The following is a 23194-nucleotide window of genomic DNA, read 5'->3' as shown; positions in this document are numbered from 1 at the left end:
TGGACTTTTCCAAGCGAATCAAAGATGAGAGGCAAGAGTTTTCGCAGAAAAACAAGAGATTCATTAGTATTGTAATTCGATTGTGCTCCAAGACAACCATTGACTTGCCTTTCGCATTGAACTTAGTTAAACTGCCGAATAACTTTAGTTACCCCCTGTGCGTTTAGAAGGCTAACGTAGGAAACTAAGCATTCCGTGATCACTACCGAACTTATGTCGATGGTAATCAAGTCAGGTTACGCCAAACTGGTACCCCCAGATAGCGTAATAACCAACGGCCGCGTATGGTATCTACACCATCACAGTGTCTGTCACCCGATGAAACCACACAAGGTTCATGTCGTTTTCGATGCCTCAGCGTAGTTCAACGGAGTGTCGTTGAACTTCGAACTGTTACAAGGGCCCAACCTTATGAAAATTCTTGTTTGTATACAGCATCGGTTTTGTGAGGGTGAAGTACCACTGAAAGCTGATATAGAAAGGATGTTCTTTCAAGTTAGGGTGGCACCAAAAGATCGTGACTGCCTACGTTTCTTGTGGTGGACCAATGTGACAAAAGAACCCGGGTGCTACCATATAACTGTTCACCTATTTGGAGCTGTCTCATCACCAAGCTACGCAAACATGCCCTTGCCTCAAACGGCTATCGATAATGCTGATGATTTCGCCTACGAAGTGGTATGAAACATAAGTCGTCAATGAATGCTTGAAGTGTCCTGCTGACCCGGCAAAATCTGTCAGTCTTACGTTTGAGTTGAAGAGTTTATGCCAACACAGAGGGTTCAACTTGAATCAGTGTAAAGATATCTCCATCATGGGCACTATCGGAGAACGACCATGCTCATGAGATGAACCCAACAGACATGAGTAACCCTGAATGCCAAGTGATGACAGCTTCAGTTTCAAGGTCAGCATTAAGAGTCAGACCATGTCACGTCGAGTGCTACTTTCAGTGGTGGCATCATGTTACCCCAATGCGGTTCATCTCGCCAATATACTTCCAGCGAAGCTCATCTTACACCGGTTAAGCTTATGCGAAGTGAAGATAGGCTGGGACTCACCTGTACCCGAATCAGAGTCCGCTGCCTGGAAACAGTGGTTGGATGTTTCTTTGTTGAATACAATCCTAGCTCCAAGAATCTGAAACTGAGCAGCCTTTGTAGCATCATGTTCTGTATCATTTTTCAGATGCTTGTGTTATCGGTTAGGGCACCGCATCGTATCTGAGGCTTGTTGATACTGAAGGCCTGATAGCCTGTTCGCTGCTCCTTGGCAAATCAAGAGTCGCCCTGGTTGTTAAAAAAAGCCTTAATTCCATGCTTAGAGCTCACCACAGCGACTATGGCTGTCTGGATAAATAATATGCTTCAGCAAGAAATCGACTTGAAGAAGACTCGTAGAAGATACCTTCGACGGGATTTTTCGTCAAGGTGTGTAATATCAGTACTTGTCCAATGAGATTGCAGAACTGTCGAAAGGGGAGAAATGCCTGAGCAAAGCTAATCACATTGCGAAACTGGGATCGAGGTGCTGTGTGTCGAGTGGATTACCCTTATACAAAGTGGCTGGGATCGAGGTGCTGTGTGTCGCGTGGATTACCCTTATATAAAGTGGCTGGGATCGGGGTGCTGTGTGACGCGTGGATTACCCTTATATAAAGTGGCTGGGATCGAGATGCTGTGTGATGCGTGGATTACCCTTATACAAAGTGGCTGGGATCGAGGTGCTGTGTGTCGCGTGGATTACCCTTATATAAAGTGGCTGGGATCGGGGTGCTGTGTGACGCGTGGATTACCCTTATATAAAGTGGCTGGGATCGAGATGCTGTGTGACGCGTGGATTACCCTTATATAAAGTGGCTGGGATCGAGGTGCTGTGTGACGCGTGGATTACCCTTATACAAAGTGGCTGGGATCGAGGGGCTGTGTGGTGCGTGGATTACCCTTATACAAAGTGGCTGGGATCAAGGGGCTGCGTGGCGCGTGGATTACCCTTATATAAAGTGGCTGGGATCGAGGAACTGTGTGTCGCGTGGATTACCCTTGTAAAATATTGCTAGGATCGAGGGACAGGGTTTTCCCCTGGATTACCTGTGGCTGGATCGAGGGGCTATGAGTATGTCGGTTTGTCAGTATGTCAGTAAACAACGCAAAGTTTGTAGCCAAATAACTCTTTGAAAGATTTTTTGTCATATGCCAGTTTGTCGGCATGAACCGGCTTTATTAGGACCAGAAAGGACTGGCAGTTGACCTAAAACATATGATTTTTAATCCATTTTGAACTGTATTGAAGGATATAAAAAAGTCTTCATTGAATGGGTTTGAAAAGAGAAAATTGACTCGAACGTTTCCATGCCTATATACCAAACTTCAGTTGGTAGGCATGGAAACATATTGTTAAACTTTCACATCATGGAGTCTCTTTCCTCTTTTTAACCCCTTTCAACGCACACATTTTTGGATATCCTTCAATAAAGTGAAGGGTGGATTTAAACTCGATGTTTTAGGTCAACTGCCAGTCCTTTCTGGTTCTAATAAGACCTTTATCAGGTCAAAGTTTTTACCAAGACCTTTACCAAAACTGAATGAACTAGGCCACCTGATGTACTCTCAAGTCAAGATTTTAAATAGGGCAGGTGATATTTCTCCAATGGCTCGTTCTGATTGGCCGATTGACGCTGCGCATGCGCACTGAGGTGGACGACTTAGAAAATTGAAGGAAAGTGTGGAGAACAGAGCTACCTAGAGAAAATATGAACATGAGCAGGATTCAAACCCGGACCAGCAAATTGCAAGCGTAACGTATTCCCACTGGCACTACTGGCTGTGACACCTACTCTCCGTGCGACGTTTTGGTCCGTAATTTCGTTAATAATCGGTTTATCTACCTTTATTATGCATCAATTTGTTCAGTGAGGAATTTGCATTCAGAAATAAACAACAATTTTCACTTAAGTTGTTTTTGTTTTCATTTATGAGCGATAGTTTACTCAGCATACAATCGCGTAATGCTGAAAGATCCTCTCCGCGGACGCTCGGAAACGTTACAGTGACGTCATCACCTGCTCATTAGCATATCAAAATACAGTAGGTGGCGCCTCGTGACGGGCCATAATAGCCGTTTTTCAGCATTACGCGAGCGTATGCTAGGTAAACTATCGCTGATAGAAGAAAACACAAACAAATTTCTGCCAGTTCATGATTTATTTCTGAATGCAAATTCCTTACTGAACAAATTGATGCATAATATTTACAGATCAACCGATTATTAACGAAATTACGGACCAAAACGTCGCACGAAGAGCATGTGTGACAGACAGTAGACCCACCGAGGTTTTCGCAATCCAGCTGTAAGTTTTGACAACATATAGCCTCACCTTACCCTAACCCTATCCCTAGGGGTAAAACACAATCCTAATAAAAACCTCACCCTAACCTGGACCCTGTAACCCTATTAAAACCCTAACCCTAACATAGATTATATTTTACGTCGTATATCTTATTAGTAGGCCTATATCTTATTATATTTAGCCATTGGCAAAATATCGTTTACTAAAATACTACCGCCGCATTGGCAAAATATCCACCTCCAACCATAGTTCTATGCTCCAACCAAAAAACTGATGATGGACTGGAGTTCACTGTTGTGTAGTCTAGTACCTAGCCGTCGTTGTAGGGAACCGTAACGACTGGTATTCAGACTAATGTCTATTTCAACTCGACTTGAGAGCATATCAGGTGGCTTAGCTCAGTCAGTTTTGGTGGTCCATACCTGAAACAAGTCTTATTAGGACAAGAATACTGGCACTGGACCTAAAACATTGATTTTTAATCCATTCTTCACTTTATTGAAGGATATGCAAAACGTCTTCACTGAAAGGGGTTAAAAAGAGAAAATTGACTCCATGACCATGATTTGAAAGTTTAACAATATGTTTCCATGCCTACACACCAAACTTCAGTTGGTAGGCATGGAAACATTTCTAAACTTTAAAATCATGGAGTCTCTTTTCTCTCATGAACCCCTTTCAATGAAGACTTTTTGGATATCCACGGGCAGATCCAGACCGTATAAGCCGTATTGCCCAATACGGTCTATAATTTTTAAGTGCCCTTCGAAATTTCACCGGCGATATTTTTGACGGCATTATTTAAGTAACCGCTAATTTTGTGTCCTGAATCCGGGCATAATTATAAAATTAATCAGTAAATACTGCTGCTGAGAAAGTGATGAGAGATAATCATATTTGAAATTAGGCCTTTAATCATGATAAATCAGAAAGGGCACTTTCCTTTTTCTAGGGGCACTCATGCTTTAGATGAGGGCATCTTGTCCTTGCCTTTTCAGGGAGGGCTAAAGGGGCACTCGTACTTTAGAAGAGGGCACAATACGCGGAGAATGTTGATGAAAAGGTCACTTTGCCTTTTCAAGGGGCACGCTCAGGCTTTAATTCGCAGTGAATGCTGAAGAAAAAAGGCCCTTCTTTTGCCTAATTTTTAAAATTTTAGGGGCACTTTTGGTTTGGAATACGGCACACGACATACGGATAAATGTGAAGACGAGGCAATTTTTGCCGATTGTTAACAATGAAGGGGCACTTAGCCGTATTCTGTATAATTGCACTTTTAAAGATTATAGGGGCACTAGGGAAAATATAAAAAACAATGCCAGTGTTTTTCATGGGTGTCTTCTGTGAAATTCATTGTTGATCTTGTGGCGACAACCATTCTTTCATGGGTTCGCCAGCTTCATTTTTTATCCGCATCTGTTGAAATCTTGTCTTGGATTCGTTTATTCTGGATGCCCTCTAAAAGCCTTTAGGCCTAAATGGTACCATATTTTCAAAGTTTTCTGGGTGAGGGTCCCCAAACCCCCCTCGAAAGACTTCGCGCCTTTGGCGCTCGCATTGACCTGGATACTGAGTGTGCCCTAAGATAAGAAACGTGCCCTTAAATTTCCTTCCAATACTGTCTACCCATCCCCCTGGATCCGCCCCTGATATCCTTCAATAAAGCGAAGAATGGATTAAAAATCAATGTTTAAAGTCCACTGCCAGTACTTTCTGGTCCTAATAAGACTTTTATCAGGTATGTACCACCAAAACAGACTGAGCTAGGCCACCTGATGTGGTCTCAAGTCAAAGTCAACAAGTTGCAATAGACATACATTAGCCGGTTGTGACGAGTGAGAGAGCAAATTGGCTACTACAACCACAACATTGAATAATGTCCACTCCATGTCAAGTTTAAATATAGAATGAATGGTGTGAATTTTAGTTAATTAAAGATTTCGGCTCCGATATACGTCGAAATAGTGCGATATGCGTAAATTCAATTGAGTAAATCGGCTGTTTATCTGTGATTGGGGTTGGCAGGTAGACACTACATGCAATACGTCGTGAACTGTCGATGTGAAGATTCCCCTGCTGTTTATCTGTAATTGGGGTCGTCAGGTAGACACTAAATGCAATACATCGTGAACTGTCGATGTGAGCATTCCTTTACTTTTGCACCGTAGTGTAACCAAGTCTATTTTGTTTTATTCATTTTACCAATTGTTTTATTCATGTCTTTTGCTTGCGCCAACCACCGATTTTTAGAGGTTTTTAGGCAAAAATATCAAAGTGTAAAACAATATTGGGCCCAATATTGTTTGCCGACTTGTAATTGAATTTGAGGACTACAACCACATGATGATCGGTTGTCATGCCGGGCCTTCGCCAATATACCGCTGATACGACAAACAATTTGCAACTCGAAACATATTCGACAGCCGGAATTCCGCACCATCAATCGAAAAACAAAGGCTACGGCCTAATTATTAGTGATGAAGGCAGCCGGTTATTGCAGCAGATTATTAACAAACAGCACAAAGGTGAATCGGAAAGAAGCCTTGTGTGCAAAATGTGGGGCGGTATCGGCGATGCCAGTACATTATCCACTGGAGAGCGTGGTTTTGAGAAAACTGCTCTCGGTATGCACATTTTAGTGCAAGTCGAACCGCTAATTAATGAACTAGGCGCGATGTTTAGTACGAATGATGGGTTCATCGACCGATTACTGTTTTTCGTTACGAAACCGAAAGCGTATACGTCTGCAGTCAATAAACAACATGTAACACAGCTGCGTGATCATCGAATCTCTGACGTGGAAAACATATTCAAACACATCTATGATATTCATAAGGATGCGGACATACAGTATGTATGTATTGGACGAGGAGGCCACAGCTCAATTCGACACAATCACAGATGCCTACATATCGTTCATTAACGACCAATATGCTACTGATTCCGAAAACGGTAAATATACATATCTGTCAATATACATTGATTCTTCTCACTACGCCCATGTCGTTTCTTATTCATTGGGTGTATCGATTTTAGTAGTGATAATGGATAGATGGCGACTTTGTATTACTGGACATCAGCATGCATAAGCATTTTGTTATTATTATCATTTCAGAAAACGAAGCTACCCAAAGTCAATATCTGACGATTTCCCAAGCTTACGAAAATGAGCCCATGCACACGTCATCCAAACGTCATATGGTACACGTTTTAAGACTGGCCGCTACGATTCACATTCTGGAGTATGTTTTTAACTGTCTTGATCAAGAAAGGCCGATTCAAATTCCAGTCACGATCAACGTCCAACACCTGCAAGCCGCCAACAAGCTCCTGCATGTGATCAACCAACAGAAAACCATATTTCTCGATTTAAGTAGGCCTGTTTCCATATGTAACAGTTCGCACATTATATTCGAAATCACTATAATACCGAGGTACCTTTATCATTTCTTTCAATAATGTTACTGCATCGTCATTTCACTTCATTGTAATTTGAAATATGTTACAGGCAAGTTAAGACGCTTCCATCGGCTGCGGAAACGGTTGCTATTGGAACCATTAAGACGTTCCGCCTGAAATTGTTACAGGCAGTGTGTCACCTGGATGGTTCAATTCTAGAAATTAGAAGCATTCAGAAGCACATAAAGGGGTCACAATCGCAGCAAATTCAGAGTAAGTCAATCGAAAATTACTGCAAATCAAAATTCGCGTATGTTTATTATGTTTTCATGTATTGTCAACTTATTGTTTGCAGTCGAACTGGAGCAACTACAGACCGTGGGTTTTGGATATGTGTAAAAACATCGTTAAACAAAAACATTTAAAAAAAACATCATTAACGAAGCCAATATTTTTCAAGCCAGCACCTGACTCAATACCTGAACAGTGTCCCTTTCTGAAAGATGCCACAATTGATCACGAGCGCTACAAAATAAAATTTGCCACCGTTGAAAGTATGTCCCGGCAACTACTTGACGTCATCAAAGATCATCCGCAGTACGAACTGATTCACACTATAGTTTCCGGACGTATCACCGATGATGATGGTACTGAACTGGCCTGACCAGAATGTATTCATTCCGTTATCGTAATAAATATATTTTGTGCACCAACATTCATTTATCGGGTTTTTAATCGGCTCGTTTTACTCTGTGCAGTCCTTGAGAATTATGTAGGCATATATATCTCACTTCATTTTTGTTCATCGCTATATAGGGCCGGTTGCACAGTCACGGCTTGGACTTAAGATCAGTCTTACACCATCTTAGTTCTCTAGCCAATCAAACAACTTGACACAAGTCTTAAGAATCAATACCACTTTTGGTGTCAAACCACCACTGTGCAACTGGCCCCGGCCGTATCTAGGTTTTTAATCCTCGGACGTCAGTCATCCCAACATTTGAGCTGAGGGCGCTTTATAAGAATGTCTGGGGCAAACTGCCCCATCCATGCCCTGAAACCTGTACATGCTCTGTGGATACAAATACGCTTTTCCTTGTTTATGTAATGCATTGTCTGTGGACATGATAGCAGTTGATGATATCGTTCACGCATTGAAAACTTAGTTAACGTGGTTATAATTGAGGCCATGGAAAGATCGCGCAGTACAGGAGAGTTTCGGTATATCGCTGAAAACACCTCTCTTTCGTAAGTATCCATCTAACTGTCCACCTGTCGCACCCATCCGTTACTGAATGTCTATCTGTTCACTCACAGAGACCTACTGTGTAATCGTCTCGTTTCTACTGGAGACCTGACTGTCTTCTGTCCACCTGTCTACCTGAATGTATCTCTTCTGTTAACCTGGCCGGAGACCTGACTGTTTCTGTCTCCTGTCCACCTGTCTACCTGGTGAACTGACTGTGTTTCTGTCCCGTGAGAGGACCCGATTTTAAATACTGTCCCGTGAGAGGACCCGATTTTAAATATTGTCCCGTGAGAGGACCCGAATCAACTTACTGTTCCGTGAAGGAACCCGATTTTAAATACTGCCCCGTGAGAGGACCCACTTTTAAATACTCTCCCGTGAAAAATAGTCGGGTTCCGTTGTAAAATCCTGCGTGAAAAACGTGCATTCATATCCCCTATTGTCCCCTGGCCCTGCAGTAAATTAGAATTTTTCGGCAGGCCTATGTATTTATAAATGAAATCAAAATGGAAAATGTAATAATTACAATCGATAGTTGAATTTATTTATTCATAATCGTTATAGGCAGAATACATAAGAATATTGAGACTCGAAACCGCTAGCATTGGAATCGACGTTTCATGTAAGAATTCTACATTTGTCCCGTGAGCGGACCCATGTCCCGTCACAGGCCCGGGTCCTCTCACGGGACGCTGCAGTTTAACTCATATGGATCATATATATATGAGCCATCCACGTTCCCGTCTCGACCCGTTACTGTCTCGACCCGTTCCCGTCTCGACCCTACCGTACAATAGCGCCACCGCAGTCGATTATTTGAACTAAACAACTACGGCGCGAATCGGATTCGTTTTTCGCATGTGAACCTACCAACAATTTTAAAAAGTCAATTAGATTTTTGAAAACTTTTCATTGAAAAGATCGAAGAAGGAAACGGTATAAGCTTAAGTGCAGATCCACACCTCTCCGCATAAACGGTTCAATCAATTAGGGCCTACATATGATATCAATATTTCAGATTCAAAATTCAGCAATTCAGTACATTGCCATTGGTTAATTTTTAGATATCTTCACCCGGGTATCTTCCATAGAAAGATTTTAGCCTGGATTCTGTCATTCAGCAGATTGCGTCAATCACGAGAGGTGTGGATCTGCACTTTTGCCAAGAAAACGCCTCCACTGTCAACAGGACAAAAAATTCGAGAAGTGAAGTAAGCAATTTCCCGTCGAGATTTCCTCCTAGAAATAATATATATTTACTGGTAAAGCTAAACTAATTTCAAATATAATCTTGAATAAATTACACGAGTGTAATTATTTTGGTTTCTATAAAATAAAATCAACTTTCTTTAAATCTCTCAAACCGTTTTTTTCTAAAAACGACCCGGCCCGGGGCATTTTGTTTGGGGCATGTTTTATTTGCCATTAATCAATTCGAATTCATCAAATTTATGAAGAAAGTTAATGTATGAATTTTGCAAAAAAAAATAAAGATGATTGTTAAATTCATGACGCGTTATCTTACTCCGATGTTCCTGTCTCGACCCGTCACATCTGTCTCTACTCTCTACACAGTCCTGTGGATGCTATGTTCCCGTCTCGACCCTTCAAAACTGTCTCTACTCTCTACACAGTCCCGCGGACGCTATGTTCCCGTCTCGACCCTTCAAAACTGTCTCTTCCCTCTACGCAGTCCCGTGGACCCTATGTTCCCGTCTCGACCCTTCAAATCTGTCTCTTCCCTCTACGCAGTCCCGTGGACCCTATGTTCCCGTCTCGACCCTTCAAATCTGTCTCTTCCCTCTACGCAGTCCCGTGGACCCTATGTTCGCGTCTCGACCCTTCAAATCTGTCTCTACTCTCTACACAGTCCCGCGGACACTATGTTCCTGTCTCGACCCTTCAAATCTGTCTCTTCCCTCTACACAGTCCCGTGGACCCTATGTTCCCGTCTCGACCCTTCAAATCTGTCTCTACTCTCTACACAGTCCCGCGGACACTATGTTCCTGTCTCGACCCTTCAAATCTGTCTCTTCCCTCTACACAGTCCCGTGGACCCTATGTTCCCGTCTCGACCCTTCAAATCTGCCTCTACCCTCTACACAGTCCCGTGGACACTATGTTCCCGTCTCGACCCTTCAAATCTGTCTCTACTCTCTACACAGTCCCGCGGACACTATGTTCCCGTCTCGACCCTTCAAATCTGTCTCTACTCTCTACACAGTCCCGTGGACGCTATGTTCCCGTCTCGACCCTTCAAAACTGTCTCTACTCTCTACACAGTCCCGTGGACGCTATGTTCCCGTCTCGACCCTTCAAAACTGTCTCTACTCTCTACACAGTCCCGTGGACGCTATGTTCCCGTCTCGACCCTTCAAAACTGTCTCTACTCTCTACACAGTCCCGCGGACACTATGTTCCCGTCTCGACCCTTCAAACCTGTCTCTACTCTCTACACAGTCCCGTGGACCCTATGTTCCCGTCTCGACCCTTCAAAACTGTCTCTACTCTCTCAACAGTCCCTTGGACGCTATGTTCCCGTCTCGACCCTTCAAATCTGTCTCTACTCTCTACACAGTCCCGTGGACGCTATGTTCCCGTCTCGACCCTTCAAATCTGTCTCTACTCTCTACACAGTCCCGTGGACCCTATGTTCCCGTCTCGACCCTTCAAACCTGTCTCTACTCTCTACACAGTCCCGCGGACACTATGTTCCTGTCTCGACCCTTCAAATCTGTCTCTACTCTCTACACAGTCCCGTGGACACTATGTTCCCGTCTCGACCCTTCAAAACTGTCTCTACTCTCTACACAGTCCCGCGGACGCTATGTTCCCGTCTCGACCCTTCAAAACTGTCTCTTCCCTCTACGCAGTCCAGTGGACCCTATGTTCCCGTCTCGACCCTTCAAATCTGTCTCTTCCCTCTACGCAGTCCCGTGGACCCTATGTTCCCGTCTCGACCCTTCAAATCTGTCTCTACTCTCTACACAGTCCCGTGGACGCTATGTTCCCGTCTCGACCCTTCAAATCTGTCTCTACTCTCTACACAGTCCCGTGGACCCTATGTTCCCGTCTCGACCCTTCAAACCTGTCTCTACTCTCTACACAGTCCCGTGGACCCTATGTTCCCGCCTGGACCCGTCACACCTGTCGTTCCCATCTAGTCGACCCATAAAACTGTCTCCGGCGACCGGAGATTCAGAAAACCACGTTCTACTCCCAAAAGTTATAATTTCCCGTGCACTGTAAATAATGCTGTTTACCGTAATAAGACTTATTTTAGACTTATTTTTAAACTCTTAAACCGCTAAGCGCCACGTAGGGTTCGATGATTCTTTTTCCTAATTAAATGGAGAAAAGAACCTTCGACCGAGAAATATTGTCGCCACCAGGGTTTGAACCAAACCGTGAATTGAAGAGACCAGCGACCTGCGGCATAATGCACTCGGCCACCGCGCCTCTCATCGATTAGACTTCGATGGGTTCAAGTTCAAGTTATGTAAAATGTATACAAACGATTATAGCTAATGAAATTCATCGTCGCGTTACGGTACATAAGCATCGAAACACATTTATTTCAGTGTTTGTGGGAACTGTTTATGACGGTTAGAACATAGGATGTTGCATATAATTAATCACAAATGGTTTTAATGCATTGCTGTCATATATAGCCTAGAAGATGTACAACGTAGAAACCTGGCAAATGCTTAATGGTTTCTTAGTGTTGACAGAACTGTTGTATCACTAACGTTGGTATGCTCTAATTGAGTAACTCCCGTCAACCTCAACTCTTAAAAAACATATAGAAAACTGAAACAAACGCTCATTTCAATCGTTTCTTATCGGGGACACGATCCATGGTCTTAAACGTTGGTATTACAAATACTGCTTTGAAGATACCAGAGACCGAAAACTTTGCGTTATTGATGTGCTCGGTTTTGTGATGTCCGCATAGTAGAAATATATTCAAAATAATGGCCACTTTCTTCAAGAATGTGTCCGACTTGAAGGCTGGGCTCCAGCCTTGTATTTTGACCTGTTGCATGGACAGACCTCCAAGTGAAAGGTACCACTGCTCTTTATGTAGCAACGTCAGGTATAAGCCTAAGAAAAAACATCATGTCGACCAACACTTGTCGCAGGTGCACTGGACGACCAGAATACCCGTACCTCTGAGGGACAGAGACGATTCAGACCGGTGAGTCTTCTTTAGGTTTTAAATTTCTTGTGTATTCCATTTTTGGTTTATATATACATTAAATTGAATCGATTAGTTTCTCAACGGGTGATGAAAAATCTGACCGATGAGGTAAAAACGTTTTTTGTCGGGCACATCATTTAGATGAAAATTGACTCATTTTCATTACTGAAAACCTCCAGAGCAAGCGGCCATCACTATAGAATCATCTGAAATAAAAAGTCTATCAACGAATTTTCAATGTCACTGAGCTGAGGTATACGATCTAATTTCAGATTCGATCAATGATACATAAAGAATAAACAATATATTTTTCTCTTCCAAAAAAAATAGAAACGTGAATATTTCAAAATGGTGAATTGAAATAAATTATGAATGTAATTGTTTCGAAAACTATATGGAATCCAAAATTATCGAAACGATGGTTTTCAAAGAGCTTCGTGCCATTGAACTAGTGCGTTTTGTAGTCTTGTTTCGTTATGTTGTGATTTATGCAAGGCTATATAACGCGACGGCCGCTTAAGTCTAAGCCCTGATTATGGAACCGGTCCCAGGAAAGCGGGGAATGAACTGGCACGATCTCATATAGTCTATTGTGGCTGGTTCGTGATTCGGGCCACATTAAAAAAATAATAGATGACACTCGGTTTCCACCAATTTTCGAATTCTACATTTTTCTTTTTAATGCCACGTTAAAACCAGTTTTTCGTTCTAAATTAAACTTTGTTCTTGACGTAGCGTAAAACAACGTTTTTAATATGTAAAAAAAATTGGTGGAGATCGAGTGGGATAATTTCTCTTTTTTTACGTGATCCGAATCAGCCACCATACATATCCCTATAATTACTGGAAATCGCGTTTTTGCTCAATTGCGACTATTTGCAAAAGGTAGATTTTTATATTTCTTTTTTTCCATTTCAAGATTATATAGTGTTATCTGTCATCAAAACTGTATGAAGCGATCTCACTACCATTGCTTTTTTTGTGATCACAAAGCACACGACAGAAGAAGACTCTCTAAACATATGGAAAAATGTTGTCATCCAAAACAGCAACCTGTTGTTTCTCATGTAAGAGAAAAACAACAGTGCAACACTAATAGTTGCAACAATGCGACCAAACAAAAGAAAACGGAGAAATGTCCCCATTGTGAAAAAGTTTTGTCTTCGAAATGGATGAAAATACATATCCATATATGTCAGAAAAATAAAGCTGCGGCGGCAAGCAGGATCACTGAGCGACATCACCACCGAGCAGTTTGCGTCGACAATAGACAGGGGATATTTGCCGTTTTCCCATCGATGATCGGACATTCAAATCCGATTCACGTAAAAAAGAAAACGACAGAAAATTCAGAAATTTTCTGTGAATTGAGGAGCTGTAGGGATGCAAAGCATGCGGCTGCCATCTCAAGTAATCATTCATTTGAATGCGCCCATCTAAAATCCGTCAGTTATGTAACCGCAACTGTGAACAATCCAATATTGGATGTGAAATATTTGAATGAACTAGCTGATGGAAACATCGTTAAAGCCGAGCATATTCCAAAAGTCGAAGCTCTGTATGAAAAGTCATTGAGAGATGGTGTTCCTCTAATCTCTTTGATTCTTGATCAGTCTGATCGTTATCGGTATTTTTCTGTTCTGTGCAAGGATAAGAGATATTATTCGAAATTGGGCCGTACGGTTGTGGTGTATGACAGTATGAGAAAACTGTATCGATGTAATTGTATCAAAGGCTCTAAATTCTGCGTCCATAAAGTTTGTTGTACATGGTATAACAACCAATATAATAGAGCTACGGTTACAACAGGAACCAACCAACCATGCACCACAACGAACCACAACGAACTTGATGAAAAAGAATTGCAGTACGTAATTGAAAGAAAACTGGTACCTGTTGATTTACCATCTGATCTCACTACCAAGGTTGCACAGATTTCAACAATAGTTCCTCGTGAAGAGTCATGCGTTTCTTGCAATGCTACATTGTCCCCTCAATTAGTTGGCTCTGGTAGAATCTTTGGTATTCATGAAGTTCATAAAAGTACGTAGGACATTATATGAAGGTTTATCTTATTTATATTCGTGAATATTCAGTTTCTTTTTATCGTATATATTATTCTTCAATTGATTTGGTAGATATACCTGTTCATATAAAGAAATGCATTGGATGTGGGATGACATATCGCTATCAGGAATGGCAAGATGGCATTCATAACTTCAACAATTCTACATTTATGACATTAGAGCTGTGCAAGACCATCCGAGAAGGAATAAAGGTATTTACTCATAACATTGTTAGATAATTATTATATGGTGATTTATGATATATTTTGCAAATGTGATCATCACTTTTTGACTATGTTTTATCAACGCATCGAAAAATGTAATATCATTTAATACCTTATCATTTAATTATTAATTACATATTTTATGATTTTTGCTTGTATTTTCAGAATCACGTGGCTATACAAACCTCAATTAATATTCTGACGTCTCTATCAGGAGAGCAAATACCTTTAAACTCGTTACAGCAAGGGTATCTCCACTATGAAGCTATGACAAGTCATAGCTATGACTTCTATTGCATATCCTGTGGATACTACCCACCCATATTGATATGGGATACATTCCGAAAAGCCTGTTTTCGTTACAACCGTGAGTCTATGACTGTTCTGCGTATTCTGTGTATTCTGTGTATTAGTTTCAGTTTGATCAAGGAAATCCAGGGTCTGACTCAGGTAGGGTGAACCCCCAAAATAGGGCATATCATATAATTACGAGACACCCCGAAAAAACCTCCTCGGAAAACGTTAACTCATTCTTGGAAATACAGAGAACAAGAGACGAATTTAAACTTTCTTAGGTATCAGCTTAATATTTATTTTCCCAAATCACAAAGAAGCTTGGCAATTTTAGGAGGGTGTACACGCACCCCCTCCCATAGGGATATACATTATATCTAGTCTATATAAGATAGAACTGTGAATGAATTATCTCTTATTTCAGTTTCAGATTTGGCGCCACCAGTATCTTTGAACGAGGAAGTCGACTGCGTTTCTTTCTGGAATGATATCGAAAAGGAAATAGTGAGCAAAGGATCGAAATGCCATAAAGGTAGAAACTCAAATCCAACATCATGTTAATTATGTATAAAATTTTCATCTGGCAGATCATGTGTGTGAAATGCGGTTTCAAAAGTTTTTTGATAAACGTATTCAATTTTTGTAGAACATGTTGTGAGGCCTTCATTTGAATGCTGGAGTCCTTGGATTGGGAAATATACCAGAAAGTCAGAAATTCTGATAAACACTGAATTTGAAAAGTGCTCGACAGATAGTGGTTCTGAAGGAGTTGAGCCTATCCATCCTGATACTTTGGAGCATCTCCTGAAAAATGAGAAGGTACACATTTTATGCATTGCATATGTAAAACCTTCCACTTTTGTGAAAGTAAAATGATGTACTAGTCAGTACTAACACAATGGTAGGTCCTATACGTTATATAAATCGCATTGTGATGCAGGTAAAGGAAATCAGAAAGTTTTGTAAGAAGGCGAAAGTAGATTCCAAGGGGTCTACGAATGACATGATTCTACGCCTCAGAAGTATGTCGATGTCTCGGTCAAAGTTCGACAGCCTATATGAAGATATTTTTGGCCATACCGGTAAGGAACACACCGCGCACTCGCGCGCATTGTCATCGCAAAAATCGCATAAACATAGCATTATTTTGCGTTTTTTTTTTCTGAAAGGTGGCTGGGCAGTTGGATGTTGCGACCACGGTGTAACATATTGCATAAAGAACAATTTTCGGGGTGAAAGTCCTCGCGACTACGTTGACTTGGAGAGATCACTGAAACATCGACCAACAATATCTATCTGTGACAGTGCTCACCTTGTGGCGAGGTTTGCCAATTCCAGATATGGTGATATGTATCGACCCCACGATGGTCGATTAGCAGAGAGTTCCGATGAAAATATTGCGCAAGCAAAGACAAGACAAATCACGTTTGAGGCCACATTCTTGAAATATATTTATGAACCAAACACAGAACCTATAGGAAATGAGGATCATCCAATAACACGTTCATCTCACCACTACATCCTGTACGATTGGTTTCATCAAGAAAACTGTAAGAGTCCTGTTGAGATTTTACGGAGGATATCTCTTTTGGATAATGTTGGAGGTTTAATTGACAGTCAGCGGGTTGAGCAGGAATTCAGTAACCGAAAAAAGAATCTTCATTTCCTCAACAATATGAATCCGGCGACTCACATGTTTGTTTTCCGGCTCGCTTCGCACTTGAGAAATGAAGAAATAAACAATGCCCTCGTAAATAAACTTAGAGAAAACCTAGGCAATGACATGCTTGATCGAGATCAGTTTGGACGGGCGTTTGTTCGCGATATGACGCGTGGACTCGATGCTTCTCTCCACGGCAACGAAAGTTTCCCGAACTCATCGAATTCTGTTCCAAATATTTCACGTCATACAGAAAATACTACATCGTCTTCCTTTGTACCCAAAGTCAGTCATAATAGTGATCGACAGAGAAGCGAATGTACATCATATCTACGTGCAGTTCTAAATTCGGATGTCAGTGATATTTTCCGAAACCTTGACTTCGATAATCTAAATGGTGATGAACTGCTTGCAGCCCACAGCAACCTCAGATACGCGGCTCAAGTTATTGGTCAAACAGCATTACCAAACAGACATGCTGAAGTGAAATCAGTGAAAACTCAACGAGGAGATTTTATGCAGATCCAAGGATCCACCAACTACTGCGGACTCTGTGCGGTCAATAATGCGATTGGATCAGATGAAGATGGCTCGTTCAGTGTTTCAGTATATGATATGGATCGTGTATCAGACGAAATGTGGATTAGGCAGTTGCAAAATCCAGGAATTGGCCCAACCTGCATGATATCTGCCCTGAGGGATAGAGAGGGATTTTATTCGATGGATGTGATCATGGAATGTCTAGAGCAACGTGGGTTTCAAGTTCTGAACATTGTATCAGGTGTAAAAAACTCAAGGACCTATGAAGAATTGACTGAACTGTTGACAAGTGCATTTTTGCAAACATCCTTGAAAAGAAAGATGATTATTAAGCCCAGTGATACAGACCACTGGTTGGTACTGGAGTTTAATGACAATACTTTCCGTCTGATTGACTCCAGTCAGCCCCTGCCTATCGATCTTGATCTCTTCCGAGGACTAGATTATCTGAAAAATCAAAGCAGCAATGGAGCTATATATTCTGTGACCAATGCCTCTTGCCCAGCAACATCATTAGAGGTAGGCCATATGAAAATATGAAGTAACAACATTAGTTGAAAATGTGAGGATAAAGTTTTACTAATTTACAGTTTCTACTTACTTTTATATTTATAGCTGAATGACCCAACACCAGAAATGTCTACTCGCGATGAACGCGAACAGCAAATAGGCGAGGAAAATATAATATATGAGGTATATCTTAGTTATCTGAGCCATATTCAAACAGCATGTAGGTTTCACTAATTTCATGTGATCTCTTTGATTTATAGGTGAATGACCCAACACCAGAAATGTCTACGCGCGATGAACTTTTTTTTGAGGTGCATTCTCTACAAGTATTTTTTTCATGCATTCCTGATATGTATCAAAATTAAGGAATGGTGTCTTTGTGCTCGTTAAAAATTGTATGTCATGTCACTTTTTTATAGCAAAGACAGGTCTTGGAAACGAGAACCACGGTGAAGCTCCGAGAAAATCCAAAGAAGGTATGGTACCGGTGGTAGCAGGTTGAAGAAGTTTAGTTTAACGTAGAATGCAGATAATTGAAAATATCAAATGCACTTTTTCAGACAAGACGACGCAGCAGTTTTTTCTATGAATTGCCACAGTCAGCTGCGAAATATTGTATTTGTAAAAAAATCGATACAGGAGGGTTAGTGTATCATGATTACATACATAGCTCTAATAAGATTATTATAATTCCGAATTACATTAGATATTTGATATTTTGTAGCTTATACATCGCATGCGAAAGGTGCGTTGAGTGGTACCATCCTGTATGTATAGGACTTGGTGACTTGTCGCAACAGGAGGCAGAACGAATTGGTTTCACTTGTGAGAAATGTATCAGCAGTAAAAGAATGGTACTTGGAAAAAACAAATGACCGGTTCCACAGTTATTTAGCCCTTTAGTTGATTTGAATTGTATTAAGTCTAGAATCAAATTTTAACTGGAAACCCTGTAACTGGATCTCCTATAAATCATACTTTTATACGTATTTACCTTTGCAGCTTATCCTAGATTATTGTATTTTTGTATCAAACGTCGAAAAGGATCTATGTAGTGAATCTTCTATTTCGAAGTGATTGATTATTTATGCCTTGCATCAATCAAAATTTGATATCCAATATTTTAGAAAACAATTCGGGGGCTTGCAGTAACAAGAGCTCGTCAGGTTTGTTATTTACAATATATGCGTTAATGTTGGGTTAAGTCCATGATAAATGAAAAATAGCACACTTTGTTTTAGGTTCCAGTTTGCAGATTAAAAGATGTTAGTGAGTTAGGTGGAAAACGGAAGATCTTTTGTTTCTGTTCAAATAAATGGTGAGTTTCGCATTCAGTTAAAACTTCGCTCCCATCAGGTATGGTGGGTTTGTAAAGGACACCAAAAATCTTTTTGTTTTTGTAGTAAGAAAGTGATAGTTTGCAATGGATTTAATTGCAACTGGGCCATACACCCAGAGTGTATAGGTGGAAATTCGGATGACTACACGTTCAATTATTCTTACCGTTGTCCCATGTGCCAAATTGAGAAGTTGCGAAGAACATGGGAGGTAATTCAAGTTTTTTTTTGGACTAATCGGCTTTTGTGTTCTTGTTGATTTTATTCGATGGGCCTCGCAAAACAGATTTCAGTGCCAGTTGAATCTGTTTGCTTTTTGCTATGTCTTGAATAATATCGAATTTTAGGATGCATTGTTTAAAGATGGAAATGAGAAAAAATGTATCTGTTGCAAAGAACTTGAGATAAGGTGGGTGTAGGATATGAGAGTTAGTGAGCAAAACTTTATCACTCACCACCCCATGTGAAAATATATGTATTTTTTAAGGTTTCCTGACTACATGATCTGTGGGGCGTGCTTTCAGAAAATTGAACCAGACACTTCAGAAAACGATGATGGTCGCCAAGTCCCTCTCAAGTATTTATTGGAAAAACGGCGCGCAATTGTAAGAATTTTATTTTCAACTTGCGTAAAGCATGCTATTCAAGTAACAAATAGATCTCACGTCAGTTTCATATATATCCTAAAAGGCAAAAGAGCCTTGGTGGCTTTCAGCTTAATCTTGCCAACGACGGATTGATTGTAAATGTGCCCATGTGAATCTATTTTGATGTACAGTATTTTCATTTTTTACAGCTTGATGACCTCAACCGATATATAACAAATACATTGACTCAAGAACAGTGTTTGTAAGCTTTGATTTATATTCTGCTTGCAATTGTGACTTTTAATTGCTCTTAAGATGAAAGCATATTATATGTACGGTACGGCAGTACTTGTACATGCTGAAAACCATCCGAAAATATCAAATATTCGCTAAGTTTTGATAATTCTGTGATGCTTATTACACAAATTTATCACTAATTTTATTAATTTACATACTAATGTTTCCTTATAAAGTAAAGTCAAAGTTACATCGCACACGACATTTTGTATAGGCCCACTTTGAATTCGAATAATAATATTTTATTATTTTCCAGGCTTGTCCAAAAATATATACGTCCTGAACCACTATCAAGCAAAGGACACGGTGTAATGGTTATTCGTTTAAGTGCTCTTAACTTCATCTATGTTTGGGCCACGCAAGCAATATGCAAAAAGATTTATCTACACCCAAGGTACGGTACACCAAGAATATGATTCGCTGCACCATCACAAAAGATCACTATCATGATTCGATATCAATGATTTGTTGCTATTTTAATTTCCTTTTTTTAAGTATGTATATACAGTACCCACCGGTACGCATTCCATTTATGGCACCGAATAAAATCATATCGTACATTCTGAAAGACTGGATAAGGTAAGGTCGAGTCCCATACGTAAAACCTCACTTGCTCTTACAGTATGCGTTTCATGCATATACTATAATCAACAGTTTTTTCATGTCGTTACATTTTTAGTGGACACAGGTTTATTGAAGCCATAAAGATGGAGGCTGTGTGTTATCTTGTATCAAGATATTTCGATATAAGTTATGATTTGTCATTCACGATTTGTCGGGCTACAACAGGCAGAAATGATAAAGAAATTCAGATGAGAATGAAAGCCTTTCGTATTGAAGACCACGGGATTCAGCCAAGAAACAGTGGAGCCTAGTTATACTTCTGATATACCGATTTATTGGTTATCAAAAACCTAGAATTTCGGCCAATATGACAACTCTCGGTTGTAATAATTTGGTTCCTTGCGTTCATTTTAATGAGTTTGCATGTTAATGTGTTTAGTACATACGTATTCCTGAGAATTGCACTAAATTTGTAGAAATTTGCCTTATGTGTAGATGTATCAGTATTCAGCATGTCAGCATCGATTTTGTAGATTTTTCATGATTTTAATCAATAAATATTTGACCACCTGTAATATTCATTTCCATTTTTTAAAAAGGTTCGTCCCACTGACTGGAAATATTACAAACCGATTAGATATGTCAGGGTGTCCCACAAACTGTCTTCAAACGGATGTGAAGGCTCTAGACACGAACATATCCATGAGACTGTGTAGAGAGAAGAGACAGATTTGAAGGGTCGAGACGGGAACATAGCGTCCGCGGGACTGTGTAGAGAGTAGAGACAGATTTGAAGGGTCGAGACGGGAACATAGCGTTCACGGGACTGTGTAGAGAGTAGAGACAGATTTGAAGGGTCGAGACGGGAACATAGGGTCCACGGGACTGTTGAGAGAGTAGAGACAGTTTTGAAGGGTCAAGACGGGAACATTGCGTCCACGGGACTGTGTAGAGAGTAGAGATAGATGTGAAGGGTCGAGACAGTAACATAGGGTCCACGGGACTGTGTAGAGAGTAGAGACAGGTTTGAAGGGTCGAGACGGGAACATAGGGTCCACGGGACTGTTGAGAGAGTAGAGACAGTTTTGAAGGGTCGAGACGGGAACATAGGGTCCACGGGACTGTGTAGAGAGTAGAGACAGATTTGAAGGGTCGAGACGGGAACATAGTGTCCGCGGGACTGTGTAGAGGGTAGAGACAGTTTTGAAGGGTCGAGACGGGAACATTGCGTCCACGGGACTGTTGAGAGAGTAGAGACAGTTTTGAAGGGTCGAGACGGGAACATAGGGTCCACGGGACTGTGTAGAGAGTAGAGACAGATTTGAAGGGTCGAGACGGGAACATAGTGTCCGCGGGACTGTGTAGAGGGTAGAGACAGTTTTGAAGGGTCGAGACGGGAACATTGCGTCCACGGGACTGTGTAGAGAGTAGAGATAGATGTGAAGGGTCGAGACGGGAACATAGTGTCCGCGGGACTGTGTAGAGGGTAGAGACAGTTTTGAAGGGTCGAGACGGGAACATAACGTTCACGGGACTGTGTAGAGAGTAGAGACAGATTTGAAGGGTCGAGACGGGAACATAGGGTCCACGGGACTGTTGAGAGAGTAGAGACAGTTTTGAAGGGTCAAGACGGGAACATTGCGTCCACGGGACTGTGTAGAGAGTAGAGATAGATGTGAAGGGTCGAGACAGTAACATAGGGTCCACGGGACTGTGTAGAGAGTAGAGACAGGTTTGAAGGGTCGAGACGGGAACATAGGGTCCACGGGACTGTTGAGAGAGTAGAGACAGTTTTGAAGGGTCGAGACGGGAACATAGGGTCCACGGGACTGTGTAGAGAGTAGAGACAGATTTGAAGGGTCGAGACGCGAACATAGGGTCCACGGGACTGTGTAGAGAGTAGAGATAGATGTGAAGGGTCGAGACAGGAACATAGCGTCCACGGTACTGTTGAGAGAGTAGAGACAGTTTTGAAGGGTCGAGACGGGAACATTGCGTCCACGGGACTGTGTAGAGAGTAGAGATAGATGTGAAGGGTCGAGACGGGAACATAGGGTCCACGGGACTGTGTAGAGAGTAGAGACAGATTTGAAGGGTCGAGACGGGAACATAGCGTCCACGGGACTGTGTAGAGAGTAGAGACAGATGTGAGGGGTCGAGACGGGAACATAGGGTCCACGGGACTGTGTAGAGAGTAGAGACAGTTTTGAAGGGTCGAGACGGGAACATAGGGTCCACGGGACTGTGTAGAGAGTAGAGATAGATGTGAAGGGTCGAGACGGGAACATAGCGTCCACGGGACTGTGTAGAGAGTAGAGACAGATTTGAAGGGTCGAGACGGGAACATAGTGTCCGCGGGACTGTGTAGAGAGTAGAGACAGATTTGAAGGGTCGAGACGGGAACATAGTGTCCGCGGGACTGTGTAGAGGGTAGAGACAGTTTTGAAGGGTCGAGACGGGAACATTGCGTCCACGGGACTGTGTAGAGAGTAGAGATAGATGTGAAGGGTCGAGACGGGAACATAGTGTCCGCGGGACTGTGTAGAGGGTAGAGACAGTTTTGAAGGGTCGAGACGGGAACATAGCGTCCGCGGGACTGTGTAGAGAGTAGAGACAGTTTTGAAGGGTCGAGACGGGAACATAGTGTCCACGGGACTGTGTAGAGAGTAGAGACAGATTTGAAGGGTCGAGACAGGAACATAGTGTCCGCGGGACTGTGTAGAGAGTAGAGACAGATTTGAAGGGTCGAGACGGGAACATAGTGTCCGCGGGACTGTGTAGAGGGTAGAGACAGTTTTGAAGGGTCGAGACGGGAACATTGCGTCCACGGGACTGTGTAGAGAGTAGAGATAGATGTGAAGGGTCGAGACGGGAACATAGTGTCCGCGGGACTGTGTAGAGGGTAGAGACAGTTTTG

At 41.7% G+C, this 23194-nt stretch overlaps 1 protein-coding gene and 1 long non-coding RNA gene across 2 annotated transcripts; both read left to right on the top strand.

Moving 5' to 3' along the window:
- The first annotated feature begins 19034 nt into the window (after positions 1-19034).
- Positions 19035-19588, top strand: LOC141906651 (uncharacterized). The gene is made up of 3 exons (XR_012619381.1): positions 19035-19238; positions 19317-19434; positions 19520-19588. It is a non-coding gene; the product is annotated as an uncharacterized LOC141906651 (long non-coding RNA).
- Positions 19589-20024: 436 nt separating this feature from the next.
- On the top strand, positions 20025-20588 carry LOC141907777 (uncharacterized). Its single transcript, XM_074797519.1, has 3 exons — positions 20025-20107; positions 20209-20292; positions 20393-20588. Exons 1-3 carry the CDS (start codon positions 20025-20027, stop codon positions 20586-20588), a joined length of 363 nt encoding a protein of 120 aa, XP_074653620.1.
- The last annotated feature ends 2606 nt before the right edge of the window (positions 20589-23194 follow it).

This window comes from Tubulanus polymorphus, chromosome 6 (assembly GCF_964204645.1).
Source record: "Tubulanus polymorphus chromosome 6, tnTubPoly1.2, whole genome shotgun sequence".
NCBI classification, from domain to species: Eukaryota; Metazoa; Nemertea; class Palaeonemertea; order Tubulaniformes; family Tubulanidae; genus Tubulanus; species Tubulanus polymorphus.
The sequence above is the reverse complement of the archived record's forward strand: the minus strand, read 5'-3'. Positions and strand labels throughout refer to the sequence as shown.

Coding starts and splice junctions, on each gene's coding strand:
- LOC141907777 (XM_074797519.1), top strand. CDS start 20,025: ATGGTTATTCGTTTAAGTGCTCTTAACTTCATCTATGTTTGGGCCACG. Junction 20,108..20,208: donor AAGATTTATCTACACCCAAG/GTACGGTACACC, acceptor CCTTTTTTTAAG/TATGTATATACAGTACCCAC. Junction 20,293..20,392: donor ATTCTGAAAGACTGGATAAG/GTAAGGTCGAGT, acceptor TTACATTTTTAG/TGGACACAGGTTTATTGAAG.